Genomic DNA, 12,224 nt, shown 5'->3' with positions numbered 1-12,224 from the left:
CAAGTTCATCTGCAACTGAATATCCGTCTATTCTAGATACTCTAGATCAGAGGTCTTCAACAGGGGGTACTGCAGGGGGTCGTGAACCTTTTGGTTGATTAGACAATTTTAAATATTTTATTCATATTTTATTAATATTTTATCAATATTTTATTCATATTTTTTTAATATTTTTTTCATATTTTTTTCATATTGTTTTCATATTTTTTTTTCCACAAATGTATTTGTATTTAGATACACATTAACAATATATCTTTGCGAAAGTGGATTTTCCTCACTCACCTACCTGAAAAACAAATCCAGGTGCAGACTGCAGCCTGAGGCCTCCTCCATCACCTCCATCACCTCCATCACCTCCATCACCTCCATCACCTCCATCCATCAGGAGAGAGGAGCTGTGTGCTGCTCCTCAGGTCAGACATCTCACTATGTGAGCCGTCCACATGGCTGGAGGATTCACTGTCCCCCTACATGTATGTTTAAAACAACATGAATCTGTCCATTATTGTAATAGTTCAGCGTGCTAGACACCAGGTATGTTCATGCATGGCAGTGGCACTAATAGGCCATCACTCATTTTTGTTTCCACATTTATGTTTAAAATAAAAACGTCAATTTGAATATATGAACCTGTGTATAATTTGAATAGCTTGTGTGAACGATTATCATGCAATTGACAGACAATGCTGATATCAGTGAGCAGGTGTGTTCATGCACATGGATGTAGAGGAGGACTCACGGCCTCCCAATCCTCACTGTCCCTCCACATGTTTACAATAAAAACATGAACGTATCGACCAATAAGTCGACCAGTCGACTAGGACTTTACAGCCCTACTCCTCACTGTCCCTCCAGATATCAACCTGTGTATTATTTGAATAGCTTAGTATGGAATGCACAATAACAAGGTATGTTTATACATGGCACTAGGCCCAGCTTAATATGAAACACATTTCATACTATATATATATATATATAGTATATATATATATAAATGTGTTTCATACTATATATATATATATATATATAGTATGAATGGCACACATATACTATATATATAGTATGAAATACAGGGGGTCTTAATATATATATATATATAAAACACATTTCATACTATATATATATATATATATAGCAGGGGGTCCCTGCTCCATCTATCGGTTTGGGGGTCTGAAACACTGAAACACGTTGAAGACCCCTGATCTAGATTCAATAACAAACATTTTTCATACAGAATCTGAAGATAAGATAATCCTTTATTAGTCAGCAGAAATGTACAGGATTACATTACATTATATTACATTACATTATATTATATTACATTATATTATATTACATTACATTACATTACAGTCATGTAGCAGACGCTTTTATCCAAAGCGACTTACAGGAAGTGTATTCAACATAGGTATTCAAGAGAACTACTAGTCACCAGAAGTCATCAGTGCATCTCCTTTCTTAAACAAGCATCTTAAAGCAGAAACCAGAGCAAAAGTATAGTGCAGAGATACAATGCAAACAAGAGACGCAATAAAATAATTATGATGAATCAGCAAATGAGCAATAAAATAATTATGATAAATCAGCAAATGAGCAATAAAATAATTATGATAAATGAGCAAATGAGCAATAAAATAATTATGATAAATGAGCAAATGAGCAATAAAATAATTATGATAAATGAGCAAATGATCAATAAATAATCATAATAAATGAGTAATAAATAATGGTGATAAATGATAGATGAGTAATAGATAACGGTGATAAATAATAAATGATCAATAAATAATGGTGATAAATGATAAATGATCAATAAACAACGGTGATAAATGATAAATGAGTAATAAATAACTATGATAAATGAGTAATAAATAACTATGATAAATGATAAATGATTAATATATAACTATGATAAATGATTAATATATAACTATGATAAATGATTAATAGATAAATGATTTATAGTAATATATAACTATGATAAATGATTAATAGATAAATGATTTATAGTAATATATAACTATGATAAATGATTTATAGTAATATATAACTATGATAATGATTAATATATAACTATGATTTATAGTAATATATAACTATGATAAATAATAAATGAGTAATAGATAAATGATTAATAGATAAATGATAATGATTAATATATAACTATGATAAATGATTAATAGATAAATGATAATGAGTAATATATAACTATGATAAATAATAAATGAGTAATAGATAAATGATAAATGATTAATATATAACTATGATAAATGAGTAAATAATATATAAATAATAGATAAATGATTAATATAAATGATAATGATAATATATAACTGATAAATAATAAATGAGTAATAGATAAATAATAAATGAGTAATAGATAAATGATAAATGATTAATATATAACTATGATAAATGATTAATAGATAAATGATAATGAGTAATATATAACTATGATAAATAATAAATGAGTAATAGATAAATGATAAATGATTAATATATAACTATGATAAATGATTAATATATAACTATGATAAATGATTAATATATAACTATGATAAATGATTAATATATAACTATGATAATGATAAATGATAATGATATATATAAATGATAATGATTAATATATAAATGATAATGATTAATATATAAATGATAATGATAAATGATAATGATAAATGATAATGATTAATGATAAATGACAATGAGTAATATATAAATGATAAATGATAATAGATAAATGAGTAATATATAAATGATAATGATTAAATGATAATGATTAATATATAACTATGATAATGAGTAATGATTAATAGATAAATGATAATGATTAATATATAACTATGATAATGATTAATATATAACTATGATAATGAGTAATGATTAATAAATAAATGATTAATATTAATAGATATGATAAATGATAATGATTAATATATAAATGATAATGATTAAATAACTATGATAATGATTAAATGATAAATGATAATGAGTAATATATAAATGATTAATGATAAATGATAATATATAAATGATAATGAGTAATATATAAATGATAATGAGTAATATATAAATGATAATGATTAATATGATAAATGATAATGATTAAATATATAAATATAATGATAAATGATAATGAGTAATATATAAATGATAATGATTAATATGATAAATGATAATGATAATGTTAATAGATAAATGATAATGATTAAATGATAAATGATTAATATATAAATGATAATGATTAAATGATAATGATTAAAAATAACTAAATAATGATAATATGATAATGATTAATATATAAATGATTAATATATAAATGAGTAATATATAAATGATAAATGATAATATATAAATGAGTAATAAATAACTATGATAATGATTAAATGATAATGAGTAATATATAAGCACTGTGACGGGTTCCCGGTCAGGCGCTGTGCGGGCAGCCCTCCCTCTGCCTGTGACGTGAAGGACCCCTCCCCCTCCTCCTCTCACTCAGCAGCAGCGATGGCGGACTTCGACAACTACGACGAGCGGGACCGGGCCTACTGCAGCTTCGGCGGCGGCAGAGGGTGAGTCTCCCGCTGCGGACGCGCTGCGGCCCGGAGCGGAGCCGGAGCGGAGCCGGGGCGGAGCCGGGGCGGAGCCGGGCCTCCCGCCGCCGGCCGGCCCCGCAGACCCGGGGAGAGGAGCGGGGAGGCCCGGGGCGGGGAGGCAGCGCGGCTCCGGAGCTAGCAGGCTAACAGCTAGCATGCTAACAGGCTAAGAGCTAGCAGCTAGCCTGTTAGCCTGTTAGCCTGTTAGCTGCTAGTGGGGCAGGCGGACACGTGCGGGGATCGATCTGTGACTGAACGGGGTGTTTGTGTCACAATGAAGCGCTCCCCGCGGGACAGGAGGCCGCAGGAGAGAGGAGGCCGCAGCCGCAGGAGAGAGGAGGCCGCAGGAGAGGGTGGAGGCAGGAGAGAGAGAGGGGGAGGAGGGGGAGAGAGGGGGGGGGAGGGGGGGGGGAGAGAGGAGGGGGGGGGGAGAGAGAGGAGAGGAGAGGAGGGAGGAGGGGGGGGAGGGGGGAGGAGGGGGGGGGGAGGAGAGGGGGAGGGGGGGGGGGGGGGGAGGGGGGAGGAGGGGGAGGGGAGGAGGGGAGGGGGGGGGGGAGCCCCGCATGGCTGTGCACGAGGCCCGATCATCATCAGAGGGGGGGTCCGTGGTTTACAGTGTTTATGAACCGGGAGAACCAGGAGAACCAGGAGAACCTCACAGCGGGTCACGTTGTTATCACAGATCAATAACTGATCAAACCTCTAGTATCGGTTATCTGACGCGTAGGTCTGACTCTCCTCTGATTATTTATATATATATTGATATATTGATATATATATATATCAATATATCAATGATTCGATCAGTGAGTCAACGCTCCACGGTGACGTCATCAGACATCAATGATCAATGCACTGATCAATGCTCAGTGTATTGATCAGAGTATTGATCAGAGTATTGATCAGATTGATCAGTGCTCTGATCAATACACTGAGCATTGGTCAGTGTATTGATCAGTGTATTGGTCAGTGTATTGATCAGAGTATTGATCAGAGTATTGGTCAGTGTATTGGTCAGTGTATTGGTCAGAGTGGTGCTGAATCAAACCCCCATCGATGGGCTTGTTTATTGATCCGTGAAGGTCAGTAAACCAAAAGCAGTGATTCTGCAGAAATCCACGATCAATAGATTTGATTAAAAACCAAAACACAACAAAGTCTTCATCGGTTTAATGTTCATTTAATGTTTAATGTTCTAGGCTCATCTGCTTTAAACCGGCTGAATATTGTTTTTAATTTGCATGGATTTAATATTGATGTTTTTCCCGATCGATGGTATTGATCGTATTGATGGATCAGAGAAGAGCTCTTCAGATATCCGTTTGTCCTCTTTTCACAGGTTGGAATCAGAATATTTGTTAGTTTTTGCTTAAAACAAAAGTTAAACAATTGAAGATTATTGATTTTCATAATTGCTTCATCGGTTGTTTTGATTGATCAGAGAACACAACGTATGAAAAAGGAATCAATTGTGATTATTGATCTCGGCACATGAATCACAGGATCGTTGACTTCTAGTTCTAAAGAACAGAAACATATTTTCTCATCACAGAATATTTCTCATGAGAAACGTTTTATTTTGAGGGATTGTAACATTCTGACATAAATGATTATTTGATCAGCAGATGAATGATGTCATGTTGAAGTAATGAAACATTCTAGGAGACAAAGTGATGATGAGGAGACGATCCTTCATCGGTCCAGAGACTCTTCTTCTCTTGTTCTTAACGTAGAACAGTCCTTCAGAAATCTACTGTTTGATTTTAGTGATCAAATCAGAACGATGACTTTAGTTTATCCGCCTTTCTTCATAGAGAATAACATTTAGAAACGACTAAAGCTGTACAGTAGAACAACCAGACCATGTCTAATAATGTATCATAATAATAATAATATATCATAATAATATATAATATATCATAATAATGTATAATATATCATAATGATATAGAATATATCATAATAATAATATATCCTAATAATAAATCATAATAATAATATATCATAATAATAAATCGTAATAATAATATACCATAATAATAATAGTATATCATAATAATATATACTATATCATAATATATAATGTATCATAATATATAATATATCATAATAATAAATCGTAATAATATACCATAATAATGATATAATAATAATATATCATAATATAGAATATATAATATATCATAAGAATATATCATAATAATAATAAATCGTAATAATATACCATAATAATATATAATATATCATAAGAATATATCATAATAATAATAAATCGTAATAATATACCATAATAATATATAATATATCATAAGAATATATCATAAGAATATATAATATATCATAATAATATAATATTTCATAATGATATATCATATATCATAATAATATATCATATATCATAATATATCATAATAATATAGAATATGTAATCTCGTCCTCAGCTTCACAGAACTGTGTTGAACTCTTTGTCTGTCGTTTTCTTCTCGTCCTGCAGAAAACAAACCGTGGTCATTATTTCTCTCTGAGCTGTTAAACTCATTTCACATGTCAGAAGGCTGAACGACATCAAACTAAACACTGAGGCCGTTAGAGGACCGATGTGGACGTTCATGTCATAAATATCTAACATCTCATTAAGGAGGACTGAAGTCTGCCTGAGCAGAGGATGAAGTGCATGCTAGTGCACGTAGCACTGTTAGCACCTTTAGCTACGAGCTAACAGCTCAGCCGTCGCCACGTTGAGCGGCAACAGAAAATATCAATCTTTCATTTCCTTATCGTTTGAATTGTAACAAAGTATAAGTATAACATTTAGTATTTCTGATAGTTCACTTTGAAAAGATGTTTGTGACGGAGGTGTTATAGAGCAGCTGCTATAAAGAAACAACAACCAATGTGATGAAGTGATCTTCATCTTCAATGTTCTCTAGAGAACCGTTATGGAACCTCATCTCATCTTCAATGTTCTCTAGAGAACCGTTATGGAACCTCATCTTCAATGTTCTAGACCAGCGGTCCTCAACCTTTTTTGCGTCACGCGCCGGTTTCATGTAAGACAATATTTTCACGGACCGGCCTTCACGGTGTGGCGGATAAACACGACGAAATAAAATGATACGACAGGAAAACAAATATAGAATGCATAAAAAATACAACTCTCCATAACGCTGAATCAGTGGAGCCCTGAGCTGGTTTCTGTGGGGGTAATGGGAGACGATGACACCCACAGTGTTCCTTATGTCCAGTCTACTCCGTAACTTTGTTTTGGTGCCGTCACTGCAGAAAATCCTGCTTCATTTTCTCTAGCTTGTGGGCTTCATTTCTCAGGTAACGTATCACGTGAGCGAGACGAGTGTCAAGAGGCTCAGGAGGATGTAACTGGGAGACAATCCGGTCATTTTTCAAAATGAAACATCTTTCAGACTCTGATAATAAATAAAATGGGAATAATAGAAGTTATTTATTCTTTCTGTGCGGCCCGGTACCAAATGACCCATTTGTGGTCATTTGGTACCGGGGGTTGGGGACCGCTGCTCTAGAGAACCGTTATAGAACCTCATCTCATCGTTCTGTCTGAACTGGAAGTTTAACAAATGTCTCTCTGTTGTGATCAAATCAGAACACATTCAGAAGTACCACAGTGTACAAATACAGCTACAAGTTAAAGTACCACAGTGTACAAATACAGCTACAAGTTAAAGTACCACAGTGTACAAATACAGCTACAAGTTAAAGTACCACAGTGTACAAATACAGCTACAAGTTAAAGTACCACAGTGTACAAATACAGCTACAAGTTAAAGTACCACAGTCAAAATAATACTCAAAGTATACTTGTAGAACGTAGATAATGGATCCACATATTTAAATAACAGAGATTTTCTTTCTGCATAGACCTGTATTCTATTCTAATATCAGTAATAATTCATCTTTACCTTTTTAGAAGAGTTTAGTGTGACATGAATAAACATAAAGAGAATCCCGTCTTTTATTGTGGAGGAGACCGGAAGTCACTGTCTCACAACATTAGGACTGAAACAGTCTGTTTATTCTCATGAAGTTTGAATTATTGATAATAACTCACAGAAGGACTTTATAGAAACACATTTAAATCCTGAATATCAGAAGTGATCGGTTCTATCTGTCGTTGATCAGGTCTGTTGATTGTTGGATCAAAAGAGAGGCGGAGCTTCATGTTCCTGGAAACAGATGAAGGCTAACTGGTTTATAAAGAAGGAAGTCAAGTTGTAATTATAAAGAAAACCAAAATATTTAGTGTTCAGTTATAGTTTGATTTGTTCTTGTTATCAATATGAAAGATGTCACCGTGTATCAATATCTGATTTATTACCACCTGGTTCCACGGAAATATCAATAATCATATTGGATTATCAAACTGTTGTTAAAAATGAAGCTGCGCTGTTTCCGTATCCCATGATGCTCTCTGTCGTCTACCCTCTGTCTCACCGTATCCCATGATGCTCTCTGTCTGCTACCCTCTGTCTCACCGTGTCCCATGATGCTCTCTGTCGTCTACCCTCTGTCTCACCGTATCCCATGATGCTCTCTGTCTCACCGTGTCCCATGATGCTCTCTGTCTGCTACCCTCCCCTCAGGCCCCGTGGAGGCGGCGGCGGCGGCTCCGGAGGCCCCAAGAAGCAGAAGGAGTTGCCCACAGAGCCTCCGTTCACGGCGTACGTTGGAAACCTGCCCTTCAACACGGTGCAGGGAGACATCGACATCATCTTCAAAGAGCTCAACATGCGCAGTGTCCGATTGGTCAGAGACAAAGAGACGGACAAGTTCAAAGGTCAGAGGTCGTGGCGTTATCTGTGATGCGTCTGTCGGGGCGTCGGCTGAGGTTCACCGTGGGTTTCTGTCTTTCAGGGTTCTGTTATGTGGAGTTTGAAGATCTGGAGTCTCTAAAAGAAGCTCTGACGTACGACGGAGCTGTGAGTACCTGAACGCTTCATTCTTCAGTCCTCAAAGAGCTGCAGTTTAAAATGTGGCTCTCTTCCTCCTCATCATCTTCATCCTCATCATGTGCTTCCTCTGCCAATCAACTGTGACAGTAGTTTACTACTAGTATACACCTAGTTTACTGCTAGTATACTCCTAGTATACTCCTAGTTTACTACTGGTATACTCCTAGTATACTCCTATACTCCTAGTTTACTGCTAGTATACTGCTAGTTTGTTATTATTTACTCAGTTTACGGTTTAGGTGTTTACCCTAGTTTACTGCTAGTATACTGTTTGATATATTAATTCCCAAATACTTTGACCCAGAAAGTGGTCACGTCTGTTATTTCAAAGTTTTTCTTAGGAGTTTTTGTGACTAACGCTAACCGACCTCTGACCCCTGCAGCTGCTGGATCAGAGGTCACTGAGGGTTGACATCGCAGAGGGGCGAAGGCAAGAGCGAGGAGGAGGAAGCGGCGGCGGCTTCGGCTTCAGGAAAGACGACGCCAGAGGTATGAACGCCGAAGACCAGACAGGAAGTAGGTGACAAACCCTCAACGAGTCCAAGTCTCTCCTCCACGTCTGAGTATGAGCCGTGGAGGAGGAGGAGGAGGACTCTTCATCCTTTCATCTTCTCATCCTCACCCCCCCCCCCACCCCCTCACCCGGTCTGAAGGTTAACACGATATATTTAGTCAGCTTCCTCTGTTTAACATCTCCTCTCTGATTGGCTGATGGACAACTAACAAGCTCCGCCTCTTCAGTGCTGTTCTTCGGCTCTTTCCAGGAGGAGGCGCTGCCTCCCACTCCTCTATCTCCTCTCCCTCCTGCTCTTCTCTCCTCCTCTCTGTCCTCGTATCCCCCCTCACTTTCTCTCCTCTTTACTCCCCCCCTCCCTCTCTCCCCCCTCTTCTCTCTCCCCCTCTCTGTCTCCTCCCCCCGGTGTTAAACTCCCCCCTGTCCTCTGCAGGGCGAGGAGGTTCTCGAGGAGGAGGTCCCAGAGGAGGAGGAGGAGGAGGACGTGACTCCAACGAGGACTTCGAGCAGCAAGGAGGAGGTGCGGTCAGAGAGTTGATCAGCTCAGGTTGGACAGCAGCCGATCCAGCCGACCAATCAGAGCGCAGCAGTTTAAGACTATAGGAATCAATAAATGGATCAATAAAGAGACATGTTTGTGTTTCAGTGTAGCTCCGTCTGACTCGAGGAGCGTCGCACCGAGTCAGTCCTTCAGCCTTTATGGTTTCTAACAGGTTAACATCAGATAATCAGCACAGCGCAGATAGAAGCTAACGTCACAATGCTAAGCTAATCTGTGCGATGAAACAGACTCGTTTTACCTTCTAAAGTGAAACAGGCCGTTGACCTTTGACCCCAAAGGCTCCGCCTCCTGAAGCTGAGGTGGAGCCTCCCATCATGCCTTTCACCTCAACCATCTCATGCTCACCGGTCAGCTCGCAGGTTCCCGATGCTGCAGGACACCTGAGGGCGTGTGTCCCCCGTCTCACCTGTCTGTCCCTTCACCTGTCTGTCCCCGCAGGTTTCAGAGACGACGACTTTATGGGAGGACGCAGTCGAGGCGGCGGTCGCCCCGGAGACAGGCGGGGGGGTGCTGGAGGACCGGGAGGACCCGGAGCTGGAGGACCGGCTCGCTTCAGAGAGGGCCCGCCCCCCCGCGGAGGAACGCCGGACTTCAGGGAACCGTCTGATGGTGACACCACTTCCTGTTTAAAACCTTTACTTTAGTTTATTTAGTTCTTTGTTCAGTATTTTTGTTAAGTTTAATTAATCATTTAGTTTCTGAATTTAGTTATTACATAAGTGATTTAGTTATTATTATTATTACATAAGTGATTTAGTTATTATTATTATTACATATTATTACATAAGTGATTTAGTTATTATTATTACATCAGTGATTTAGTTATTATTACATAAGTGATTTAGTTATTATTATTATTACATCAGTGATTTAGTTATTATTACATAAGTGATTTAGTTATTATTATTACATAAGTGATTTAGTTGTTATTATTATTACATAAGTGATTTAGTTGTTATTATTATTACATCAGTGATTTAGTTATTATTACATAAGTGATTTAGTTGTTATTATTATTACATCAGTGATTTAGTTGTTATTATTATTACATAAGTGATTTAGTTGTTGTTATTATTATTGATTTAGTTATTATTATTACATAAGTGATTTAGTTATTATTATTATTACATAAGTGATTTAGTTATTATTATTATTACATCAGTGATTTAGTTATTATTATTATTACATCAGTGATTTAGTTATTATTACATAAGTGATTTAGTTGTTATTATTATTACATAAGTGATTTAGTTGTTATTATTATTACATCAGTGATTTAGTTGTTATTATTATTACATCAGTGATTTAGTTGTTATTATTATTACATCAGTGATTTAGTTGTTATTATTATTATTTAGTTTAGTTATTATTATTACATCAGTGATTTAGTTGTTATTATTATTACATAAGTGATTTAGTTGTTATTATTATTACATCAGTGATTTAGTTGTTATTATTATTACATCAGTGATTTAGTTGTTATTATTATTACATCAGTGATTTAGTTGTTATTATTATTACATCAGTGATTTAGTTGTTATTATTATTACATCAGTGATTAGTTTCTTGCTTGATGAAGTGTTGATTTTTAAATGAGTGATTTAGTTTCATGATTGTTCATTTAAATGATTTAAACAGTATCGGTGTCTGTCATTGGTTGGGGTCCTCATTGTTTGTTGTTGTGGTCACAGAGGAGCGAGCACAGAGGCCTCGGCTGCAGCTGAAGCCCCGGACCGTCTCTGAGCCGCTCAACCAGGTCGCCAACCCCAACTCTGCCATCTTCGGCGGAGCGAAGCCCCGAGAGGAGGTGATCCCCCGAGAAAAACCTTAAGAGACTGAAGGGAGGGGGGGGACTTTTAAAGGAAAAGGAAAGAAACGTCTACTGGATGAGTTTAAACGCCACAGTTAGCATTCAGACAGACAGACAGACAGAGAGAGAGACAGTGAGACAGACAGACAGACAGACAGACAGACAGACAGACAGACAGAGAGACAGTGAGACAGACAGACAGACAGACAGACAGACAGACAGACAGACAGACAGACAGAGAGAGAGACAGTGAGTTGGAGCTGCCCTCCTCTTCTTCTTCTACTTCTTTTTTTCTTTTTCTTCTACTTTTTCTTCTTGTTCTTTTTCTTCTTCTACTTCTTTTTCTTCTTCTACTTCTTTTTCTTCTTCTTTTACTTATTTTTCTTCTTCTACTTTTTCTTATTATTATTTTTCTTCTTCTTTTTTTCTTCTTCTTCTTCTTCCTGTGTGAGTTCAGTTTGAGCAGAATATTTATTCTTTGTGGGAATAGAGACGAACACACTGATGAATATTAATCTCATGAACACAAACACAACGAGCAGCTTTTGAATGCATGCCCCGCCCATCGCCCCTCCCCCTCCCCATCACACCTCCGCTCACTCAAAGGTCGCCTGTTCTTTCCTTCAGCAGAAAGAGTCCCAGAGGTTAAACCTGGATGGTGAGAGGGTTGGGGTTGTATATTTGTCCTGCTTATTTTCTTTTTCGTCCTTCGCTCGTTGCCGTGGTGACTCATCAGTCTGCGCTTTGATCAAAGAGC

General features: G+C 36.9%; 1 protein-coding gene across 4 annotated transcripts in view; it reads left to right on the top strand.

The window, feature by feature from the left end:
- The first annotated feature begins 3,464 nt into the window (after positions 1-3,464).
- Positions 3,465-12,224, top strand: part of eif4h (eukaryotic translation initiation factor 4h) — an 11,348-nt gene continuing 2,588 nt past the window's right edge. Inside the window, exons 1-7 of one of the 4 annotated variants that reach the window (XM_054601403.1) lie at positions 3,465-3,572; positions 8,213-8,406; positions 8,484-8,548; positions 8,965-9,070; positions 9,529-9,615; positions 10,096-10,266; positions 11,349-11,464. In XM_054601403.1, the coding sequence (XP_054457378.1) occupies positions 3,508-3,572; positions 8,213-8,406; positions 8,484-8,548; positions 8,965-9,070; positions 9,529-9,615; positions 10,096-10,266; positions 11,349-11,464 (804 nt within the window). In that variant the 5' untranslated portion in view covers positions 3,465-3,507. Of the gene's footprint in view, positions 3,573-8,212; positions 8,407-8,483; positions 8,549-8,964; positions 9,098-9,528; positions 9,616-10,095; positions 10,267-11,348; positions 11,504-12,224 lie in introns of those variants that run through there. The other 3 variants (XM_054601394.1, XM_054601386.1, XM_054601411.1) reach the window with 3 other exon arrangements.

This window comes from Anoplopoma fimbria, chromosome 1, assembly GCF_027596085.1.
Source record: "Anoplopoma fimbria isolate UVic2021 breed Golden Eagle Sablefish chromosome 1, Afim_UVic_2022, whole genome shotgun sequence".
Classification (NCBI taxonomy): domain Eukaryota; kingdom Metazoa; phylum Chordata; class Actinopteri; order Perciformes; family Anoplopomatidae; genus Anoplopoma; species Anoplopoma fimbria.
This window is presented reverse-complemented; position numbering and strand designations above follow the sequence as displayed.